The 24,752-nt window shown below is 34.0% G+C and overlaps 1 protein-coding gene across 3 annotated transcripts in view; it reads left to right on the top strand.

Annotated features, from left to right (window-relative positions):
* The window catches only part of NAA15 (N-alpha-acetyltransferase 15, NatA auxiliary subunit), an 84,666-nt gene that overhangs the window by 32,761 nt on the left and 27,153 nt on the right, over nt 1-24,752 (top strand). For 2 of the 3 annotated variants that reach the window (XM_043603984.1, XM_043603978.1), the window contains exons 2-14: nt 1,717-1,801; nt 4,003-4,107; nt 7,453-7,610; nt 8,422-8,556; nt 10,007-10,160; nt 13,474-13,593; nt 15,199-15,294; nt 15,441-15,547; nt 17,385-17,457; nt 20,445-20,614; nt 21,831-21,983; nt 22,550-22,678; nt 23,759-23,972. In XM_043603984.1, coding sequence (XP_043459919.1) covers nt 1,717-1,801; nt 4,003-4,107; nt 7,453-7,610; nt 8,422-8,556; nt 10,007-10,160; nt 13,474-13,593; nt 15,199-15,294; nt 15,441-15,547; nt 17,385-17,457; nt 20,445-20,614; nt 21,831-21,983; nt 22,550-22,678; nt 23,759-23,972 — 1,699 coding nt within the window. Of the gene's footprint in view, nt 1-1,716; nt 1,802-4,002; nt 4,108-7,452; nt 7,611-8,421; nt 8,557-10,006; nt 10,161-13,473; nt 13,594-15,198; nt 15,295-15,440; nt 15,548-17,384; nt 17,458-19,517; nt 19,613-20,444; nt 20,615-21,830; nt 21,984-22,549; nt 22,679-23,758; nt 23,973-24,752 lie in introns of those variants that run through there. The other variant, XR_006301042.1, reaches the window with a different exon arrangement.

The raw sequence follows: 24,752 nt of genomic DNA, 5'->3' as shown, positions 1-24,752 counted from the left end.
AATGTATAACCATGAATTCTGGCATATATTACCTGACCTTTTACATGCAGTTTTTTTCCTGCAGCAATACAGTGGTTTAAAAAATTATTAGTGAAACCACGTATTGATACACCTGAAAGTCAAATAACACTAAAATACTAAAACATTTATGGTGAAAAAAATGTCCTCTCCCCACCCCCCCCACCCCGCCTTCCCACTTCTGAATCAAGCACCCTCCTAGCCATTTTCTCTGATATTTGCTTTCTTGTTGCTTTATAATACACCACTGTTTATAGTTGCATGACCTTTAGACATTTGTTGACTTCTGGTTATAGAAAGAAGGACTTAGAACTTCATCATTCACACATTTGTCCACTTTTTCTCATTACCCCATCATAGTTGTATCATAGTATTTTGATAAACTAGTACTGAATATGTTTTTATAATTACGTATGTATTATTTACTGTTAAGCCAAATATTACAATAAGATCATACTTTCTCTTTTAGACAAGCCTTTATTTCTCCTAGAATTAAACCTGTCTGATTTATTCAGTTGCCTGGTTTTCTGTGGATGTATTGCTCATTTTCCCCAAATGTGCCTGAATTTTTGTCATGTGCTAATAAATCATAATTTCCATATTATGAAGTATACAGGTTCCATTTTTGCCCTTACTGGAAGCCTAGTCCATGGTGGACTTTGGCTTCCTATTTTATTTTGGAGTGGTCGTTCTCTAATTTTTTTTTTTCCCCCGCATTAGATTTATTTACTAGTACCATGTTGTCTTTTGTTTGTTTTGATTCCTCTTAATGGCTTCCTAAGGAAGAGTGTGTAGAGGTAAAATTTTAGTTTTCTGAGAAGCCTTTAAATGTCATTTTACTTGATTGATAATTTGGTTGGGCATAGAATTCTAGACTGGAACTGGATTTCACTCTGGATTTTGAAGACTGTATAGATGTTTTCTAGCTTTTAGCAGTATTCCATTATTATTTTGGAATAAAAGCTCAGTGCCGTTCTAATTACAGATCCTTTTATGTGATATTTTTTCCCCACTCTGGAAGTTTTTAAGGACCTTCTCTTTGTTTTCAAGGCTTTGAAATTTTATTATGATGATTTTATTATAATGGTGTAGGTCTTCTTTATATTTTGCATGCATTTGTTCATCCCTTGTGGCTTGAGAAACTTCTTTCCTTCAGTAAAATGAAAATATTGCTTAAAATATAATTTCCATACCTTTATTTTTTTTTTCAGTTTTCATTTTCTGTAACATTTGGGCTTTTTAGAGTGAGTTGATGGTTTTTTAATAAATTTTTAAAAAATGTTTATTTATTTTGGGGGGAGGGACAGAGAGAGAGAGGGAGAGAGAGAATCTTAAGCAGGCTTCACACCCAGCACAGAACTGACACGGGGCTCAATCCCATGAACCCTGAAATCATGACTGAACCAAAATTAGGAGTCAGATGCTTAGCCAGCTGAGCCACCCAGGTGCCTTTGTGAGCTGATGATTTCTTATTTTTCCTAATCTATATGGTGTCTCCTTGTCTTGGTTTTACTTTATTTATTTGAATCTTCAGGGTTTTTTTTGTTTTTGTTTTAACTGGCATTTTAGTGGGATTTAGGAGAATATGGAAGTAACATTTGATGATTCTGTTGTATTTAGCAATCAGAATTTTAGGATTGAGTTTAAAATTGTTTGCACTTCTTGCTAAATTCAAATTTTTCTTTTTTGTTTTGACAGAGATGTTATGAACATAAACAGTATCGAAATGGGTTGAAGTTCTGTAAACAAATCCTCTCTAATCCCAAATTTGCAGAGCATGGGGGTAAGTATAAATACCCTGTGTTTGTAAGTGTAAGTAAATAGGGCTTTGCTAACTTGTGTGGCTTCATGTTTTTGGGTTCTATTACTCAGCTGCCTTAACTAGTTTTTGGAGAGAATGGACCTTATCCTTGACTTTTGTCAGATGTTTAATACCATAGTTTGAATTTAATGTCATAAAAATTAACATAGTCTACTTGATTTCTGGTTTATTCCTGTTTTGAAGATTAGTGCTGTAGAAAAGGCTGAGGAAATTAGTAGGAAAAATATGCGTAAGTTTAATAAATAAGTTTATTTAAAATGTTATTAAAAAAAATTTGCTTTAGGGGCGCCTGGGTGGCGCAGTCGGTTAAGCGTCCGACTTCAGCCAGGCCACGATCTCGCGGTCCGTGAGTTCGAGCCCCGCGTCAGGCTCTGGGCTGATGGCTCGGAGCCTGGAGCCTGTTTCCAATTCTGTGTCTCCCTCTCTCTCTGCCCCTCCCCCGTTCATGCTCTGTCTCTCTCTGTCCCAAAAATAAATAAACGTTGAAAAAAAAAAAATTAAAAAAAAAAAAAAAGAAAAAATTTGCTTTAGAACTTTTGAGTTGGGAAAATTTGATTTCTTACAGTAAGCTTATTCAGAAAGTGCCCATTTTGTCCATTGCTCATGAGCCAGCATCTTTTTATTTAGCATTGTATGTTAATTTTTCAAAACTGTCTTGTATTATGACATATTTGTATATTGGAACGTTCTGAAAATTTACATAGCTTTTGCCTATGGGAGGATAGAAGATTGGACAGTGAGGTGTTTGTAGGGTAAGAGAAAAGTACATGGCTTAACTTGTGAAGATGCAAAAGAAAACTAAGCTTTCATTGGCCAGATTTGTACAGTTGGCTCTCTTTACTCCTGCATACTTTTACTATAATAAAATTGTTTGGAGGTGGAAAGCAGTAGAAATAAAAGTACCTAATATATCTCTTTGTCCTTGTTAAAAAATAAATGTTTTTTTTGTTAGATGGATAGTACATTGTTTCATATACCTTCCTAAAGTATGCATACTGGTAAAGTAACTTTCAGTACTATAGTCATGATAGAGTTTCAACACAGGAGAATGCCAAATTTTATTGTTTCTAAAATGCAGTTTCCCCTTGTATGTTAATGAATCTGAAATCAGATAGCATATAAGGTGTCATAATTTAATTGAAAGTGTTTTAACGGTACATAAAATGATGGTTTGTCTAAGACTTAATGGCAGCCCAGAGTTTCATTAATTAAGGCACTTTAAGATGTTTGGTAAACTTGTATGAACAGACTTTACATATTTGACAACAAAGAATTTCTTATGCAGTACCTTGTTAATTGGCTACTTGCCAAATATATTTTGTTTGCTTCCTTTTCCTTGAAAGTTATACATGATTTATAATGATTTGTACATAGTTTCCCCCCCTCTTCTATTTTTTTATCTTTATTTTTCTATAAATGTTGACTTTTTCTTGGGGTAATACTTTTAATTTTTACATTTTATTTCTAATTAATTTTTCTGTAAGTTACAAATTTCAGTCCTAAATGTTTGGTAAATTATAACGAATATTTTTTATTCCTGTATGCTTCATGACACAGACATTATAAAATTAGGTATCTTTTTTTCTTTTCTTTTTCTGAAAACTTAGTTATTTCCCTCAACTCTCTGTTAATCTTTTTGATAGTGAGTGACAGATGTCTGACATTTTTCTTATGTGTTCCAGAGTCAATTAAAAATAAATTTATGAAAATGAGAAATGTAGACAGTTTGTGTGTATGTTTTAATCATTGGACAGTGAATTTAATCTTAATGTAACTTGGGTTCACAGAAATAAAGTCTGTTTTAAGGTAAAGTTTTCTGTGCTTGAATGATTATGTGAGGTGACCCCATGGAATTCCCTTGAAGAACAGTAGAGTCATGGTATCTTGTTAGCACACGAATTTCCACATGTTCCTGCATTTGTGTATCTTTTAGTCTAAAAAAAATTCTAGGGATGCCTCGACAATAGAAATGTGTTTACTTGGTTTGTCAATTTTTTAAATATTTTAATTATGTACAAATCTGGAAAGTTTGTAAACAATCTCCTTGAAGGTTTAAATTCTCAGGGTAATGTAACATTTGTTTTTGAGATTATGATTACTTTTTTTGTTAATTATTCTTCGTGTTTAATTATTCTTTCTTTTCTCCTTCCTTCCTTCAATAGAAACCCTGGCTATGAAAGGATTAACATTGAACTGTTTGGGGAAAAAAGAAGAAGCTTATGAATTGGTTCGTAGAGGTTTGAGAAATGACTTGAGGAGTCATGTGTGTATCCTTTTTGAGATAAGTTTAAGAATTGGATTGGGGTATCATGAGTTAAGATAGCAATTTGGGAATCAGAAATTTTAGATTCCTCTCACTGTGTAACTACGGAGGAGATGATTTCTTTTTCACATTGAATAACCACAGTTGTCTTCATGGAACATTTTTATGTACCTACCTTTTTTCTAACATTAGTTCTGTTCAGGTAGATTGGACTTGCCTTTTAAAATACTATAGTGCCCCCCCCCCCCCCCGCCCCCCGCCATGGTCATTTTTCCTTTCTGCAGTTTCAGTTACCCGAGGTCAGCTGTGGTCTGGAAGCACACTATCGTTCTGATGCACTATCAGGTCAGTAGTGGCATCACAATGCCTGCGTCATTCACCTCACTTCATCTCATGTAGGCATTTTACCATCTTACATCACAAGAAAAAGGATAAGTATGGTACAGTAAAATATTTGCAAGAGAGACCACACTCACATAACTTTTATTATGGTATATTGTTTTAGCTCTGTTCTATTTTGTTATTAGTTACTCTTGTTAATCTCTTACCATGCCTAATTTGTAAATTAAGCTGTATTGTAGGTATTTGTGTATAGGCAAAAACATAGTATAGATAGGTTTCAGTACTATCTTGTTTTAGGCATTTACTGGGGTTCTTAAAACATATCCCCCACAGATAAGGGGAGGCTGTTTTTATGAAAGCTCTTCCCATACCTACAAATAAAGAAGTACCCTGCAGATTTCATCATCATTATAAATTAAGAGAAAATAGAGGCACTGTAGTATACTGATTAATAGCACAGGCTTTGGAGTATGCTTCTCTTGGATTTGAATTTCACCTCAGTTTCTTTCTGTGATCTTAGGGCTTAGTTTTCTCTTGTGTAAAATGAGGATAACCATACCTACCTCATTGTGGTGTTGTAAAGATTTCATGATGAGATATATTCTATGTTTAACATAGTCCCTGATAATGCTAAGATACTATACCAGATAAATTTAAGAGAAGTGTGAAGTTAGGAGCAAGTACAATTGTCTGAGAGAAGATAGAGAAAAAACTGTGGGTTGCTCTTTTTTAAAATAGTTTTTTAATAGATATTTCTTTATCTCTTTATAAGCTGACATAATTTTAAGTGCTGAGACACTTAACAAAATCCCAAGTGTTACTAGGCCTCTGGCATACTACAGATGAAGAAAAGATAGAGGTTTTGCTCAAGGAATTTATAGTCCAGTGAAGAAAGGAACTTATTAGCAGCATATACAGAAACATGTTCGAGTATTACATAAAGCGTTACAGCTTGTTCAAAAATTATCAGTAATCGAGTAAAGCAGGAGTAAGCAGAAACTTAAAGGGTAATCAAAGGATTAGTTAATAACTGTCATATATCTCTTTTCATCATTTTTAATGATTACATAGTGTTCTGTATGTATTTACTTATGATTTATTTGTGTTCCTCTTTTTTTTTTTTTAAGTTTATTTATTTTGAGAGAAAGCAAGCAAAGGAGGGGCAGAGAGCAAGGGAGAGAGAGAGAGAATCCCAAGCAGGCTCCATCGACCTAGGCCTTGATCTCACTACCTACCATGAGATCACTACCTGAGCCAGTATCAGGAGTTGGACGCTTAACCAACTGAGCCACCCAGGTGCCCCTTATTTGTGTTCCTCTTGACAGCCATACGTTTCTTTAAATTTTTAATAACATTAAACTCCTTAGGTATAAATTTTTAGGGGGTGAGGTTTAGAGGCAGTTAAGAGATTGCTATAATGCTTAAGAGAGGTGATCAAGTCCTGAAATAATAGGTAATAGGGGCCAGATTATGAAGGGGTGTGTCTTAGGCTTTTACAAACATGTTCCAACCAACTGAGAAGATTGTGTTAAGCTTTACTTTGTCATTTATATTATGAAAGCAAGGATTTTGCAAATAAAATTTATGATATTAAATATGTATTTTCAGTTACTTGTGCCATCCTAGACATTATGTATTTTACTGACTCTGTTGAGGATCCCTGGCATTAAAGTTGTTCGATTGAAAAATTTGAATTTCATTTGGGAAGGAAACATTACAAGTTTCTGGAAAGGGAAGTGAATTCTTCTCTTTGGATTATATGGCTTTTAGAAAGGTTACTCTGATAGAGAATAAAAACAGAGAGACTGAAGGTAGGATGGGTGACTGCAGTAATCAAAATCTAAAGTGAAAAAGACCTGTATGAGGGGAATGGAATTATTTATGTATTTTCCCCCTTTTATGGCATTTTTTTTTTTTTAATTTTTTTTTCAACGTTTATTTATTTTTGGGACAGAGAGAGAACATGAACGGGGGAGGGGCAGAGAGAGAGGGAGACACAGAATCGGAAACAGGCTCCAGGCTCTGAGCCATCAGCCCAGAGCCTGACGCGGGGCTCGAACCCACGTACCGCGAGATCGTGACCTGGCTGAAGTCGGACGCTTAACCGACTGCGCCACCCAGGCGCCCCTATGGCATTTTTTTTACAACCTATTGTAACTCCGTTTACTTATCTGTGCCCTTATTAGACTTTAAATTTTTAAAATTTATTCTTTTTTTTTTTTTTAATGTTTGTTTATTTTGAGAGAGAGCAAGTGAGAGCAAGTGGGGAAGGGGCAGAGAGCGAGGTGGATGGAAGCTCTGAAGCAGGTTCTGCACTGTTTGCGCACAGAGGCTGATGCAGGGCTCAAACCCACAAACTGTGAGATAGTGACCCGAGCAAAAATCAAGAGTCAGATGCTTAACTGACTGAATCACCCAGGCGCCCCTAGACTTTACATGTTTTGAATGCAGGGGACAGTCTATTTTGGTCACCCACACCCTACTTATTAAGATATTTTAATAATTACTTGCTAAATGAATTTTAACTTATATGTGGCTTTTATCTTCTATGTGTTGACTTTTAGGAACTTTGTACTCCACTAAGCATTCTGTACTAAGGATCTTGTTAGCTAAAGAAAATATACATGATGTAAAATAATTATGTGTATACCCATTTCCTCTTTTTTCTTTTAAAAATAAAGATAATCCCTAGCGTATATTGAGCGTTTATTTTGTACCAGTCTTTTCCATTTAGTTGCAAAACTATGCTGTATAGACTTTCTATTTACATTTTATAATTGAAGAAACATAACAAGACTAAACTTGTTCAAGATCACAGCCAATGTTTTCTCTGGCTCAAAAAGCTATGTTGTTTTCCATTCTATTAAACTACTATCTTTATATTCTCTCCTGTTTTTAAAGCTTGTAATTTTATAAATAGCCATAGTTTTCTGAGTTTCTTGAGGAATATTATTGGACTAATATTACTTCTTGACTTGTGGGATGTATCCTTAACTAAATCCTTTAGGTTGGCATGTATATGGCCTTCTCCAGAGGTCAGACAAGAAATATGATGAAGCTATTAAGTGTTACAGAAATGCATTAAAATGGGATAAAGACAATCTTCAAATCTTAAGGGACCTTTCTTTACTACAGATTCAAATGAGAGATCTTGAGGGTTACAGGGTAAGTAAAGTAGGAATTTTTTTTTCTTTTAAAGGGAAAGTGGTGTTAAAAATATTTAAAACTTTTGAGTACTTCCCTGAAAACAAAATTTTCTGTTCTTAAACAATTTAATTGAGTCGTACCCATCTCCTCCCAGTAGTGATTGTGTGTATGTTCTGATTGGACTAATCAGATTTTTACAATAAATTATTTTACTCTGAGGCAGAGTTGGATTACTGTGTAGAATGGAGTTAATTCAGTGAAAATTAACATTGATGTTCCTCAAGTAGGCAATGCCTTTGTCTCCTATTAACATGTAACTACAACCTTTAGTTCTCACATTTGTCTGGAAAGTGTATTTATTTGTTTCTTCTACCTCCATTGAGAGGAGTATTCTGTCTTTGTACCTATATTTTAACCCTTAAATCAGTCTATTAATTCAGATCTGTTTAGTCTTTGTAGTACCTGCTCAGTTGTTTTCTGTGGATCTCAGTAGGTGGGGCCTGTAGTTTTTAAAAAGTTTTTCTTTTGTACTAGCTTTTCCATTCTGTCCCTTTCTTTTAAAGTAATTCAGGAAATAATAAAACATATCTGGTCTTGACTTTTAAAAGTTACAAGATTGTCTTGGAGGCTTCATTGTACCGCTTACCAAATATTTTTTTACAGCTATAAAGCTACACAATATGAATGTCTAAAGCAATTTTCCATGATTATTTCCAGTATTGTGTTGCAAATCGCTCTGCATTGTCAGGTAAATTAATATGACCTTTTAAGAAGAATTTGTTTTCAGTGTAAACTTAAGAAAAAGTGGTGTTTCTTTTCCCCCTTAAAGGAAACGAGATATCAGTTACTTCAGCTGCGTCCTGCACAGAGAGCATCATGGATTGGTTATGCTATTGCTTACCATTTATTAGAAGATTATGAAATGGCAGCAAAGATTTTAGAAGAATTTAGGAAAACTCAACAGGTAACAACCAGAAGCCAGACCTAGTAAACTGGGTCTGATTCTAATTATAAAAAGAAGTGTACGTAGACTTGCTGACTTTTTATTTTGAAATAGTTTCAAAGTTACAGAAAAGTTACAACAATAGTACAAAGAACTCCATATGGGAGTTCACTCACATTATCTGATTGTTAATATTTGACACGTTTACAATCTCCATATTTACTTAACTATTTAAATTTTTTTCCTGAAACATTTGAGAGTAATGCAGACACCATGATCTTTACTCATAAATCCGTCACTGTGATATTTCCTAAGAATAAGTCTGTAGTTACCAACTGTATACATACTACTATATAGATTTCCAAAAAATTAGGAAATTTAACATAGACTATTATTATCTAATCCACAGCCCATATTCAAAATATATTAATTGTCCTTTTTAGATCCTAAGATTTTCTCTCCCCATTACTTGAATCACTTAGTTGTCATTTCTCTTTAGTCTGATTTAATCTGGAAGTTTTGAAGACTTTCTTTGTATTTCATGACCTTGATATTTTTGAAGAAGTAGAGCAGGTGCTTTTGTAGAATGTCTATCAACTTGGATTTGTTTGATGTTTCCTCATTATAGTTTATATTTAAGCATTTTTGGCAGGAAACCACAGAAGTGATGTTTAGCCCTTCTCAGTTCATCACATTGAGAGGCGCATAATGTCTATTTGTTCCATTTATTTATTATTATTTTTTTAATGTTTATTTTTTTTTAATGTTTATTTATTTTTGAAAGAGAGAGAGACAGAATGTGAGTGGGGGCAGAGGGGCAGAGAGGGAGACACAGAATCCAAAGCAGGCTCCACGTTCTAAGCTGTCAGCACAGAGCTCAACACGGGGCTTGAACCCACAAACCGCGAGATCATGACCTGAGCCAAAGTCGGATGCCTAACCGCCAGAGCCACCCAGGCGCCCCTGTTGTTCCATTTAATTACTTTGTTAAGATGGTGTCTGCCACCTATAAAAAATTATTTTTTTTCCTCTTTGTATTTAGTAAACAGTTTGAGATTTTATAAATAGCCTGTTCCTCATCAAACTTTCACCAGTAGTTATAACATTCATTGATTCTTGCCTGAATCAACTGTTTTATGATAGTTGCAAAGTGGTGATTCTCTTATTTTTTCTAGATTTATTAAATAGTTGACGTTGTACTGTTAAGTAAGAGCCTTCCTGTCTCCCCTGTTTTTGTTTTTGTTTTTTATTATACATAAGGACTTAGGGATTCTTTATTCAGTGGGTTGTAAGTTAATATTTCATTATTTACTTAGTTGCTCTCTAGACAGATACTTAGTGATTTTTAAAAAATGAATTTTAGCAATCAGATATTATCCTTTGACTTCTTATATGTATTTTGAGTGTATAAACTATTTTCTAATATGCAAACAAAATTCTTACTGTTAGTATTGCTTATATCCATATATAGACATCCCCTGATAAAGTGGATTATGAATATAGTGAACTCCTTTTATATCAGAACCAAGTTCTTCGGGAAGCAGGTCTATATAGAGAAGCCCTGGAACATCTTTGTACCTATGAAAAGCAGATTTGTGATAAACTTGCTGTAGAAGAAACCAAAGGTATTTTTTTTTTTTTAAAGAATACACTTATTCTAGTATTTAATTACAACAAAGAGCAAGGCTAAAAATCTAGTTGCTGCTGATAATTGCATATAATTCAACTTTTTGATGGAAAATCTATGTCTTACTCAGAACTTTGAGTAATTTGTAATGTGGGAAAATACACATTTAAACAGTAGATATTCTTGATATTGGAAAAAATAATTGTGAAAAACAATGATTACATGAAATGGCTCAATATTTTTCTTTAAATAAAATGTTTTTTACTTGAAAATATTAATAGGTCTTGCTCAAAACACAGGTAATTGCTTAATTTTGTAAGACAGAGAAATAAGTTTCTTAGGAACAGCTTATTAGCAAAACTGAATGTGTTATTGACTGTAATATTTATTGGCAAGTCAGTCTTTACTAAAGTACATATGGGGCAGTCACGGAGTCTTCATGGTTTATCTGAATGTCTTTCTGGACATAGAGTATGAATTGAAACCAGAGGTTTAACTTTATATGTCTGGATTGTGATTGGAGGGGGCATCCCCAAGTAAAGATCTCCAACGCTGCCTTTTATTAGAGGACTGAGCAAAAGGAGTCTCAGAGTTTTAAAAGTTGAGGAAGATTATGGAAAATGAAAGAATAACAAGTAACTGAAAATAGAAGTACTTTTCTAAGAATTACCATCTGAAATGTCACTTTGCCCTTGATGTGTGCTGTTTTCACATTCCTTTGGCTCCTTTTGAAGTTGAACACTAAAAAAGTGATACTTTTGTGTATAGTAGATATAACCATTATTTGCCAGATGAACTTTCAACAGAGGATAATGCTATTGGCAAGAAAAAATGGAAGTCTAAGGTTGCTGGAGCTCATTTGTGAACTACAGATCCAGGACAGCCATCTTTCATTTGAGTTGATCATCCCTTAGCCATCTATTAGTTATAAAAAGAGGGGATTTCTGATTTCTGGAAAGATCACAAGATTGGAAAAAACTAGTTTGGGTTCCTTCGTTGGCTTCTAACTAGCTATATGACCAAGTAAGTGCAAGGCTTGGCCCTTTGTTTCATCATTGAAATACAGGATAGTTTTCAAAATACTCTTAAGTACATTATTTAATTTTGATCCTTTTGATAACTGTGGTAGTGGGAAAGAATGACTGACAGATCAAGTTAGATGAGGACTCGGAATTGATCAATGGATTTTAGGAATTTGGAAGTCATTGGTGATCTTAACAAAAGCACTCTCTGAACATTTGGAAGGAGAGTGGTAAAACCCCACACAAATCAAGTAGAATTAAATGACATTGGAAAGTCAAGAAATTAAAGATAGCATGCATTGATGACTCATAAAAGGAGTTTTGTTTTCTAGGGAAACAAAAGTGGGGTGGTGCTAGATGAAATGGAATACAGGATCAAAGGAAGTTTTTGTTTGTTTGTTTGTTTTTATAGCATGTGCTTGTGCTCACTGGAGAATAATCCAGTAGAGGCAGAATATTTGATACAGCAGAGAGGAGCGATCTAGTGGGTAAACTGAAGGATTAGCTTTAGATAACAACATGAATAGTTCACAGTAACAAGAAAAGACAGAGTATATAGGGAAGTAGGTATACAGATATAGTGGACATTTGGGAGTTCTCCTCTAATTGTTTCCATTTTCCTAAGTGAAATAGGAAACAGCCATTATTTCATTCCAGGAAAGTATGTATTGAATACTTACAGTGAGTCAAATGTTGGGGACAGGGTATATAAAGAGAATAGAAAGGAACCGAGAGTAGAACATTAATTTTTGGAAATTCCAGTAACAAAAACATTGTGTTAGTGGTGTGGATAATTTGGGAACTTCCTGCATTGGATGAGTGGGCATAGTTATGCAGAAGGTCTCCTTGTTAATTCTTACACCACCAGTTCCTGTGCAAAGAAAAAGTGGGAGAAAATTAAGGAAAGGAAATGTTGGATGGGTATTGTGTAGGGAAGAAAAGTTGCAGGATTTTTTGTTGTTGTTCTTAGTGAAGTAGGTTTTTGGTTAGTGTAGAGCAGTTGTCAACCTTGGCACTATAGCGAGACCGACATCCTGTATGTTGCAGAAAGTTTAGCAGCATCCCTAGCTTCTACTTACCAGAATACCAGTAGCACCACTTAATTGTGGTAACCAAAAAATATCTACAGATATTACCAAATGTCTTCTGGGTGGCAAAAGTGCCCTTGGCTGAGAGCCACTGATACAGATGTAAAGAATATGGGCTCTTTTAGCCAAATTACTTGGATTCAAATCCTGATTCCAACAATTAACTATCTGAAAGACCATAAACAAATTTACTTCTTTCTGCTTTAAAATAGTGAAAATAATACTAACCTATTTCATAGAGTTTTGAGAATTGAATTATCCAATTGAGTGAAACATTTAAGTCACTGGCACACAGTGAACACTAAGTGTTCATTTTTATTGTCTGATGAGAGCAGAGAATGCAAGGGTGAAGTTGTGATTTGAAAATAATAACCTTTGGTGGATGGAAGCCCATTAATGATAAGAATTTCAGGGTTCATAGATTTCTAGTGAAACCAGTGCTGTGTCCCTTCATCTAATGACCTGCTTCCTTTTGTGAGAAGGTGTGCAGCAAACAAACATTTGGGATGATCCAGGACTTCATTGGTAAATAAGGGAGCCTTAGTTTTGAGACTGATTTTGATACTTGGGGCTGCTAGTGTCATTTAGGGATGAGATTGCTATGCAGCCCAGAGAAAACAAGCAATGTGTCTATGAGTCATTGAAAGGTCTAAAGAAAAAGGAATGGCTTTTCTTTAAGATTGAAGGCTAGGATTAGTGAGGCAAGACTAAACCCGACAAGACCGTTCAGCTTAGAGCAGGATAGGTACCCTGTCTGGTAGTTGGAGGAGATGAAAAAAAAGTGGGTTTTGAATGTGGCCATGACTGGGCTGATAGAGCAGAATCCTTTTATAATTGATTAGGGGGCATAAGGTTAGAGTTTTGGATTGAACTAATGAGTTCAGATGTTGAAATTGTCTGTATAATGTCAGGAATAATTAAGTAGTAGATGGTGTCTTGGTGATTGTGTTCAGTGAATTTGGGGAAGTAGCTTGGAGTTAGATGAATACCTGAATAAATTGAGGATGTGGACAGGATGGCATTTCTAAGTATGAACTTCAGAAAAAGAGACAAAATAACATGGTAGTCTTGTTGAAGGAAATTGGAAACTTAGGACACCAAATCCATTTCCCAACATTGAGGAGGTTTTAAGAGAAAGTTTAAGGGAAGATTAAAGTTATAATCCGAAGACATTTAGTTAATTTAATTTGTTTTTCATCAGGGGAACTTCTGTTGCAGTTAGGTCGTTTGGAAGATGCAGCCGATGTTTATAGAGGATTACAGGAGAGAAATCCTGAAAACTGGGCCTATTACAAGGGCCTGGAAAAGGCACTCAAACCAGGTACTATTGTTCAAAAAAGCTTCCTTTTATTTTTCTTTAAAAAAAATTTTTTTTTGTGACGTTTATTTATTTTTGAGGGAGAGAGAGCACAAGCAGGGAAAGAGCAGAGAGAGAGAGGGAGACAGAGAATCTGAAGCAGCCTCCACACTGTCAGCACAAAGCTCAACATGGGACTGGAACCCATGAAGCGTGAGATCATGACCCGAGCCAAAGTCACTCAACCGACTAAGCCACTCAGGCGCCCCTAAAACTTCCTTTTTGTTTTAATTGCTTCCTTTGTTGATAAATATTAACTCATTGAAAAGCATAACTAGAAAAATAGTGGTTATGAATTGATTCAGAATTTAAATACAAAATTACAGTTGCACACTTTGACTTAATATGGCAGACTGAGCATTTTCTGAAACCTCTCTTCTACAGATTTATAGAAGTAGTTGAGAAAAATTCAGAAACAACTTAAAAATTCATAAATGGCATGGCAGCATCAAGAAATTGAAAGGGAAATTTCTACTGACAGAAACATCTCCTTACTTAGAGATGTCACCCTAAAGGGAAGAAGCATGCATAACTTCTGTGGTCACAGCACCATGGCCTCCCAAGGGCACATGAATGTAGCCATGCTGAAAGAGCAGCACTGTTTCCTGTGTGGGAAGAGGGACTAAATTTCCATCATTAAAAATGAACTTGGATCCAGAGACTCTCCCCACAACACTCCCATCAGCCTCTCTCAAATGGGACCCACTTGTGACGATAAGCCTAGAAACATGTCCTCTACAAATGGGGTCTTTAGCCAAGATAATCTGATTTGAGGCCGTTTCCCTTAAGACCAGTAGTGAGTCATTACTGATACATTGATATATGCAAGGAACCTTAAAACAAAGAATATTGTACTACTCCGGAAAACCATCACAGGAATGGTTATCACTCGTGCCAGCAAAAGGTAGTAATGGAAGAATCTAAGATGAAAAGAGGGAATTGACATAAAAAATCTTAGTAGATTGAATGGAAGAGAGGCCACAGCTGAGGAGAAATTAGTGAACTGGAAGATTTGAACAGAGGAGAACTCTCAGAATGAAAGAAATATAGAGGGGCTCCTGGCTGACTGTCAGTGGAGCATCTGACTCTTCATCTCAGGGTTGTGAGTTCAAGCCCCGCTTTGGGCATGGAGCCTACTTAAAAAAAGAAAGAAAAACCTTAAAAACAAAAAAAAAGAAATATGGAGAAATGGAAGATTAGGGGATAGATCCCAAAGTTCCAAAATAAAGGAGAACCTGAAGAGAATAGTGGAGAAGCCATGGAAACACAATAATGAAGCCTTTCTCAGAACTAAAGTAAAGAAGTCCTCAGATTTTGAAAGGTACCTAAAGCAGAACAGGATAAAGAAAACTATGTTTTAGATGATTATAGGGATTTAAAATATGAAAATAGTAGAAATATTCTAAAATTATTTTCGGTATATTTAGGTGGTTAGATTATAAATAATTTCCTTTTCACCTTCAAATTTTCTGCTTAGTAAGAATTTATACTTTAAGAAATTTATAATTTACTAGAAAAAATATAACCAGTTAAAATCTTCTATAAAAATAATTTTTTTTTAATTTGCAGCTAATATGTTAGAACGACTAAAAATTTATGAGGAGGCCTGGACTAAATACCCTAGGGGACTGGTGCCAAGAAGACTGCCATTAAACTTTTTATCTGGTGAGAATAATTGCAAAGGAATGAAAACGATGTTAGGAATTACAATTTCTTTGGTTTTAGATACATGAGTATGCATATTAAAATTAAAGTATGCATTTTAGAGTTGTCTGGGTAAATGCAAGTCAACAGAATTTTTTTCTTTCAAGGTGAGAAGTTTAAAGAATGTTTGGATAAATTTCTAAGGATGAATTTCAGCAAGGGTTGTCCACCAGTCTTCAATACTTTGAGGTCATTATACAAAGATAAAGAGAAGGTAAAGCAAAATACCATTTTCTTTTCACTATCATTTCTTTGCTCAGTATTTGGAATAGTTGATTCTTGATTATCTGTGGACAATCGTCCACATTTTGTTAATCTGGTGTCTGTTTTCCTATCCAGTTTAAATGCTGCTGTGCCTCTTTTCATCCTTTTCTTAGTCAAGTGATTTACTGTTTGCTTATTTTGGCTTTTATTTCTGCTATATACTTTGAGTCAGCATAAGTATGAAAAGTTGGTAAGGTAGTGATTTCTTCAGTATTTTCTGTAATCCCTCTTCACGGTAAAAGTCAGAAATGGTTTTTTAAACTAGGGTTTAGCTTCGTAGTCTTTCTCCTTTTTTATTTGGTAGAAAAATCTGTCAGGAGAGTTTGCTGTCCCAGTACGTTAGCTTACTTTTTTAGCTATGTATAATAATATTCAAATTGCTTGTTAAGAGGATGTTTTAATCTTCATTTAGATTATATTGCTTGCAAGTACAGTGGCATCAAGACATGTTGGTTGGATAAAAAGAAATCAGTTACAGTTGAAGAATCAGAAAGATGGGACAAATTAAACATGCTAAACACTTTAAATTTTTTTTTTTTTTTAAACACTTTAATCTTAAAGCATGGAAGGTGTCCGTATTTTCCAGTCTTTTATTGAGAGGCCCAAGGTATGGGCTTTTTTGATGACTTCCACTTTTTAAAAAAAATGGCATAAATCACATTAATAACATGTGGCCTGCTGTCTTCAGTTTCATTAGAGTGAAAACTTGATGCTTGTGAAGCAGTCTTAATTGTAGAAACCTATATATTTTGATGATTTTCCCCATTATGGTTGCGTCATTTAAACCTTTTAAATTGGTTAAAAGTATCTAATTTATCCTTGAATCTTTCCATTCAGCTTGAAACAGTTTTTTTTTTTTGTTCTTGTTTCTTAAATTTACATAATATTGAATTAAATTCTGTAATGATAATAAATGAAACTGATTCAAACAGGTTTGGGAGAACAGAACTCTTAGCATATAGCTCACCTTGTGGGAGCAGAAGAACATAGGCACGCCAGAATAACCTAGCTGTGACCATTCAGTCCTCAAAATTTTCTGAGGTAATGGAGAGAGCTGGTGTTAATCTGTTGAGTCGGTTAAATTGAGGTCACTTAGGACAGCTTCTGTAGTAACAGAAATCCATTATAGATGGATTAAGCGAAGGAGGGAATGAATAAATTAAAAGTATTCACAGATCTGTTACAAAGCCAGGAGCAAGTGGTATAGTCATGACTCAGGAGAAACCAGACCTGGACAGCCACTCATTCTCCTGGATTTCAGAATCTCACCTATTGTTCCATGTTTCACTTTTATTGATACTTTCCCTTAGATTATAAAATTGAGAGTTGATGCTATCATAAACTTTTGGAATTTCTCTTTTCATGTAGTTTTTAATTCTTGATTCCTGAAGGGCAAATGTTAATTTTGAGTGTTACTTATGTGAATTGAGATAAAAATGAACCAAGATAAGTCATCTACAATATTACCTCTTTTTGTCCAACCTTTTCTTGATTTCTAACTCAGCTTGATGCATTATTTTCTAGCAGGGAAAGGAGTTGCCATTAAGTTTTTAGAAAGTTACATCTTAATACCTTCAAAAAAATAACACCTTCAAAAATGTACAGTTTACTTGCTTTTAAATTTTTATCCAAAAGTTAAGAGATTTGTAAAAGGGTGTGTACATAGGTGTGTGTGCATAATTTGGAATGTTGATTTAGCCCTTTAATAGTAAATAACGTGTTTTGTACAAGAATAGTAACTGCACTTAGGTATTTTATTAAAGTGTGCTTGTGTGTTTGTACTCTAGGTGGCGATCATAGAAGAATTAGTAGTAGGTTATGAAACCTCTTTAAAAAGCTGCCGGTTATTTAACCCTAATGGTAAGTGCTCAGCTTTTATATTTTACAAACATCTTAAAAAATTTAAGGTATTGTGAAATTCTTAATCAGAAGGTCAGTATTCATAATTTAGACAGTAATCTTAATATTTTAAACTTTTTCCTTTTTAAGATAGAGATGCATTAATTTGCACATTATGTGAAAATATTTGGTTAATTATCTTACTGAAAAAAATGTAAAATTTCAAACTTCTACAAAACTAGTCCTGGTCATATAATGATCCTCCATCATTTATTAGCCATCCTGTTTCAATAACTTTTAACTCCTGGGAAAACATATTTCATCTATATTCTTAACCTACTTCCCTCTCTGTATTCCTGTATTATTCTGAAGCAAATCCCGAACATCACATCATTTTATGGATGAATATTTCAGCATTCTAATGATCATAACCATAATATCGTCACCACACTTGAACATTAATACTTTTTTAATACCAAAAAAGTCCATGCTTACATTTCTAGTTATCTTAGAAATTTTTTTTTTCCTTTTTGGTTTTGGAGTTTGTTTGAATGAGGATCCATATGAAATCTATACTTCAAGTTTGATATTTTCTCAAGTTTTTCTACAGTCCATATTTTGCTGACTGAACTCCCATGGTGTTACTTAATATGTTATTCCTCTGTCCTCTGAATTTGTTGTAAATTGGTAGTTGGATGTAGAGCTGTACTGTCTAGTATGATAGTTCTTGACTATTAAAATTTTTTTAATTCAGTAAAATTAAAAATTCAGTTCCTTAGTTGCACTAGCCACATTTCAGGTGCTGCTCAGTACCATGTAAAACCAGTGCCTACTACCATATTGCCCAGGGAAAATACAGAACATTTCCATCATTGCAGAAGCTTCTAACAGACAGGCTTAATGAGATTTAGGTTTTTGGGGGGTGTGTGTGTGTCATGTTTTTCTTTCTTTTATTTATTTATTTTTTTGGTTCGTTGTTTTTTGTTTCCTTTCATTTAAGTTTAAAAAAAAATTTTTTTTAGTGTTTGTTTATTTTTGAGAGAGAGAGGGAGACACAGAATCGGAAACAGGCTCCAGGCTCTGAGCTGTCAGCACAGAACCCAACATGGGGCTCGAACTCACAAACCGTGAGATCGTGACCTGAGCCGGAGCTGGACGTTCAACCAACTGAGCCACACAGGCGCCCCAAGTTTCTTTTTTTTTTTTTTTTAATGTTTATTTGAGAGAGAGCATGCTCGTGAGAGAACGGTGGGGGGTGCAGAGAGAGAGGGGGACAGAGGATTCAAAGCAGGCTCTCTGCTGACAGAGCAGAGAGCCCCAAGTGGGGCTTGAACTCAGAAGCCATGAGCTCATGACCTGAGCCAAAGCCAGACACTTAACTGACTGAGCCACCCAGGCACCTATTTCCTTTTAAATTTAAAGGGTGAACAAGATTATTTCATGGGTGGTGGAATGTTCTTCCATCAGGAAGCATTTAGTGTTTATTTTGTATGTTAGCAATTGTCAGGAATTACAAACTGGTGATATTCTGTCATTCATTTTCTATTATCTTACAAGAGAAATTTCCCTTCATCTGTTACCTATTTATCTAGTATTTGAGTTTATGTAGGAAAATCAAGATGAATTCTGCTTTTCCCCCCTACCTCTCCTACTTTTTGTTATTGTTTCCCAGTTTTCAAAATAATGAATTCATTTAGTAGCATCCTTCAAAGATGCCAGTGCACATTTTAAAAGTATGATGAATTCATGGGTTTAAATATACTTGATGTTTTAGGTCATTGCAGTTTCAAATGGTTCCAGCCTTCACATACCATGGTAGTAGTTGATAGCTTTTTTGCAGTTTAGTGTGACAAGATATTCCAGTTCATCTGGCACACTGTCCATAGCAGACCTGGAATCAATAGTTTTTCCAAAGGAACCCTGGTTCTTAACAGTGGGAAAGCCCAGTATAGGACCTGGGATGCTTGTTGCTATTGGGTTGATTATTGTTTCTAGGTCTCAGATTAATTTTAATAATACTTTTTAAAAGGCGTTACCATGGTTTCATTGGTTAATCATCATGATGTTCCTTTGATTATCAGCATTTTCCTACATATTTTACAAATGTGGAAGAGGTTCAATGACATGCCCAAGAATATGCAGCACTTTAGTTGCAGATCTATCAGATCGGGAGTTGGTGAGTTCCACTCCTATTGTTTGTCCACTGAGCCATCCTGCTTTTACTAGGATAAAAATAAGCAATCTGTTGCTTTCTTTGAAAGCAAATAACAGTTCTTAGATTTTAGATATTGGTATGAAATAAGCATTTTTTAATGTGTGGGTTTTATATTTAACTTACACATTTTCTTGTCAATATATAGAAGTCGAATTACGAACTAAAATGTAGAGTAAGCATTTTTTCTTACCTCATCTTTTGGGTATAGTTTTTATTCAACCTAAATTATGCATCGTTGCATATCAGCATAATATTAACATATATTAAAAATATCATAATCACCAAAACTCAACCACATCATAGGTATACTTATGTAGAGTTTAGTATATTAGCTAGAAATACTAAGCAGTCAGGCCCGTTTTTTTTTAGCCTCACATTAATGAAAAATTTCTTTTGATACCTTTTTCCCATCTCTCATAAATAACTTCCTGGTCCATACACATTCATAGTTCTAGCCCTGATTGTCTCCCCTGACTCCTTTTAGTTTCTTTTTTTAGGTAACTTTTTTTGTATCTTTGATCTTGTTTATCTGCTATATTTATGATATAAAATTCTTACTAAATTCAAGGCATTGTGCTAGGGGCTGAAATGATACAGAATAGAAAGCATGGTCCCTTTCAAAGATCTTACAAATTTAAGGATAGTTTTATAGCTAGATACGTAACTAAATGGTTCAAGGTATTTTTCCTTATTAACAAAGATAAAGCCATTTGGAGGTGGGTACTCGCTTACTATACGTTAATGACTAATCTTGGTTTATTTCCTCTCCCACCCACTTCCCCACTTTTTAAAGATGATGGAAAAGAGGAACCACCAACTACATTACTTTGGGTCCAGTACTACTTGGCACAACATTATGACAAAATTGGTCAGCCATCGATTGCTTTGGAATACATAAATACCGCTATTGAAAGTACACCTACATTGATAGAACTCTTTCTTGTGAAAGCTAAAATCTATAAGGTAAAAATCTCCCCCCCCTTTTTTATAAGGTAATGTGTCTTAGAAAGAATTTTTTCTATAGTTTGTAAATTCTAAAAGATATAACAAAAATGATATATTTGATGGCTTGTAAAACCTGGAATGAATATAGTGCATTCCTCAGTCTGATTACTTTTAGATTTGTCATGGTCATGCTACTTTATTTATGTCTATATATACACACAGATATACATACATGCATATGGTTATTCAGATATGTGGTTATTCATATTATATATTTTCATGTATTCACACATATGCATATCTAATTATTTTGTTGGTTTTAAGTTGTAAGAGTATAGATACTCAAACGTTATTAATTTGCTGTGAAATGTTTGTTTCTATTAACATTTGAGTATGATCATGATCAGTATCTGAAATGAAACTGAAAATTTTATAGTTTTACATGTTTTCTTAACTTCTTGGTCCTTCTTGAGAATCTCCGGTCCTCTGTTTTAGCATCATCTTAAAATAAAATTGGCTCTTCTCTTTCTTGATACAAATACAAATTAGTAATAAAATCTCTTAGGGAAGAGATTATAAACTCACAATTTATTTACCAAAAAATAATGAAATTAAGTGATGTTTTAAAAGCACTTCTCAAAGCCAGGTTATTATCCTCTTTAGTTTTGTGTCTTTGACAAATGGACTAGTTACGTGAATTAGAATGCATCTGGGAATGCCCAGTAATAGTCAGTAATGTGTCCATGTTTCCTTTAGGGTAGAAATTTGGCCACACCTTTGCCTATTTTTTCTTCTTCTTTTTTTTTTTTCTTTTACTTTTCAGTGTTGATGAATAATTTTTTTAAATAAGTATTCTTGTATGTTAACTGAATTTCTCTGATACTCAACCATGATGCCTTTTTTGACCTTTATATTGTTCTGACTTAAAGATTTTGACTATTATTTATTCTTAAATTTAAACATTGTTGAGTATTCATTATGTGCCAGGCACTGTTGTAAGCAATGAGGTATAACAGTAAACAATAAAACAAGTTTTTACTAGCAGGGAGCCTATATTCTGTGTAGCCAGAAAAGTATCAAAATATATGCATGTATATTGGTTAAGGTTCTAAGATCAGTCAGAAGAATACCTTTTTTTTCACTTGTGTTTTAGTTACCTGTCAATAGGTAACTAATTACGTGCCTAGTAAAATTAGCATACTGATTGGTTTATTTTGCTTTTCTACCCTATAAGCATGCTGGAAATATTAGAGAAGCTGCAAGGTGGATGGATGAAGCCCAGGCCTTGGACACAGCAGACAGATTTATCAATTCGAAGTGTGCAAAGTACATGCTAAAAGCCAATCTGATAAAAGAGGCTGAAGAAATGTGCTCAAAGTTTACAAGGGTTTGTACAGCTACTGTTCTTATGAATAAACAGTCTATACTTGTATACCTTGCTTATTTTTCAAAATTTTTTTCTAATATTGTTAATATCAAAATAGGATTTTAATTAAATTCCCTTTGATACTAATACTGACATCAGTAATAGTATAAAACATTTTTCTTTTTAGGTGGTTGTGCAATGCTTTTTTATTTTTTATTTATTTATTGTACAGTGTGTTTTTAAACTCTGATTTACATTGAGATGTGTTCAGATGAAATTTTTTAGGAGTAAAAGGAACTAATATTAGTTGAATACCTGCTGTGTACTAGTGTTCTGTATCTTATGTTACTCTCCAACCCCAGTTATGTAGATCTTTTGATTATTTACAAAGGTACATTTTTTCCCCAGTGATTAGAAATATAATTTCAATTTCTTATAATAAGTGTTCCCTCATTCTGAAAATGGTTAATATAGAAAGTGATTTTGAAAGAATTAAAGTCAATAGACCATACTTTCCTTCTTAAATTCTATGGTGAAATACTGTATTTGGTAAGACATGGTCTTGAATGCATATAATTTTTATATAGGAAGGAACATCAGCAGTAGAGAATTTGAATGAAATGCAGTGCATGTGGTTCCAGACAGAATGTGCCCAGGCTTATAAGGCAATGAATAAATTTGGTGAAGCACTTAAGAAATGTCATGAGATTGAAAGAGTAAGTACCCTCTATATGTGAGTTTCTTATTTTATTCTGTTATATGATGAAGGTTTGGGGCAACTTTTTTCTTTTCTTCCTCTTTATAATTCACAGCTTGTGAATTCTAAATATCAGTGTTCACAGTTTTTCAATAAAAATGTTGTTGACTATATTATGAACAGACTTCCCCATTGTCTACTCTGCCTGCAAGAATTCATGTAAAAAATTTGGAGAGTTTGCATCTTGTTATGTTCTTATTGATTTTTGAATGTTTCTTTCAAATTGCTGCTGTATCTTCAGTAATACAAAGCTCATTAAGGTATCCTAGAAACTGGGGGTTGATTGGTGATGCAATATACTCTTGATACTCGTACAAGTTTTGAAGTCTTTTTACGGTATTTTTGTACCCTATGTAATTCCTCATTTTTTTTGATAAATTCATTGTTTTCTTAGTCCTCTTCACTTCTGATTCATTTGTATCACTAGTGGTTGGCTTTCCTTTTTTCTGTTTTTCACAGATAAAGATAATTTGTATAATTTCATGCTTTTTCTCTTACCAAGTCGAGAACCCCAGAACTTAGTTGAAATGAGCTAGGTTGTGGTTGCTCGACTTACCTCACTAATTGATTTCTCTCTCGCATACCAACATAACATTGCGTAGGACTCAGATTTGTATTTTCAGAAAAATTACCAAATACTGTATACTATAATCTTTGCAGATCATTCTGAATATAAAAACAATGTTTAGTGTGTAAATCTATTGTATCATTATGTATACTAATAATGTTTGATTTGTCATGCTAGCTTTATTTAAGTATGGTTAAAGAAGGAATAAGTATATATGTTTCAAATGATTGTGCTTCCTTTTCATTTAAATAATTCATTGCCCGGTGTTTGCCATATAATGTGCTAGGGGATGGTCACTTGTATTTGCTTATTTGATATGGAAAGTATTTATACTGGATGATTGTAATATGTAATATTTTTTAATTTATTAATTTTTTCATGCATAGGAAACCAGTAAATCTAAAAGTTTGATTTCTATAGCTTTTTTAACATTGTTATACTTCAGTATAATAAAAAAGATGATTTTGTTAGCATTTTATAGAAATCACTGACGACCAGTTTGACTTTCATACTTACTGTATGAGGAAGATTACCCTTAGATCATATGTGGACTTATTAAAACTAGAAGATGTACTTCGACAGCATCCATTTTACTTCAAAGCAGCAAGAATTGCTATAGAGATCTATTTGAAGCTTCATGACAACCCCCTAACAGATGAGAATAAAGAACATGAAGCTGATACAGGTATAATATTCAAAGATTTCTTATTGTTTGCTATGATATGTGTATGTATATTTATATTTTTGTGTAGTTTAGATTTTTCTTGAGCTTTTTATTAAGCACCTGTGGGAAGATGTTATACATGCTTAGAAAATGATGGTGGATGTTTGTGAATTTCTCTAAGCAACGAAAGAAAAATACTGTTTATACTTTGAAAAGCAAGAATTTAATTTGTAACTGGTCATTAGCTTTTAAGAAGTTGAATCTCATGAGTTTAACATTTAATAACTGGTTTAGCCAGTACTGTAAATTGCTAACTATGACACTATAAATTGCTAACTGTATCATTAGTGTTGCCTGTCAGTATATCTAGTTCTTCTTTTTAATAGTTATTTATAATTAACCTACTGAGAGGCAAATATTGCTTGAACATTAAAAGCCAGCTTGGATGGGGCACCCAGGTGGCTCAGTCAGTTAAGCATCCCTTGATTTCTGCTTGGGTCATGATCTCATGGTCATAGGATAGAGCCCTGCATTGGGCTCTGTGCAGGCTTGGAGCCTGCTTAAGATTCTCTCTTCCTCTCTACCCCCTTCCCCGCTTGTGCACTTGTGAGTGCATGTGCATGCTTGCTTGCTGTCTCTCAAAACAAACAAACAAACAAACAAACAAACAAACAAACAAACAAAAACAATATTAAAAGCCAGCTTGGAATTAAACTAGTAAAATTGCCTAGTGATTTATCATTTGGCCAGTTTTTAAAGTGCTATTTTTCTACCATGATGTCAGATGTATAGTATTCCTTA

This window comes from Prionailurus bengalensis, chromosome B1 (genome assembly GCF_016509475.1).
Source record: "Prionailurus bengalensis isolate Pbe53 chromosome B1, Fcat_Pben_1.1_paternal_pri, whole genome shotgun sequence".
In the NCBI taxonomy this organism is placed as follows: Eukaryota; Metazoa; Chordata; class Mammalia; order Carnivora; family Felidae; genus Prionailurus; species Prionailurus bengalensis.
The sequence above is the reverse complement of the archived record's forward strand: the minus strand, read 5'-3'. Positions and strand labels throughout refer to the sequence as shown.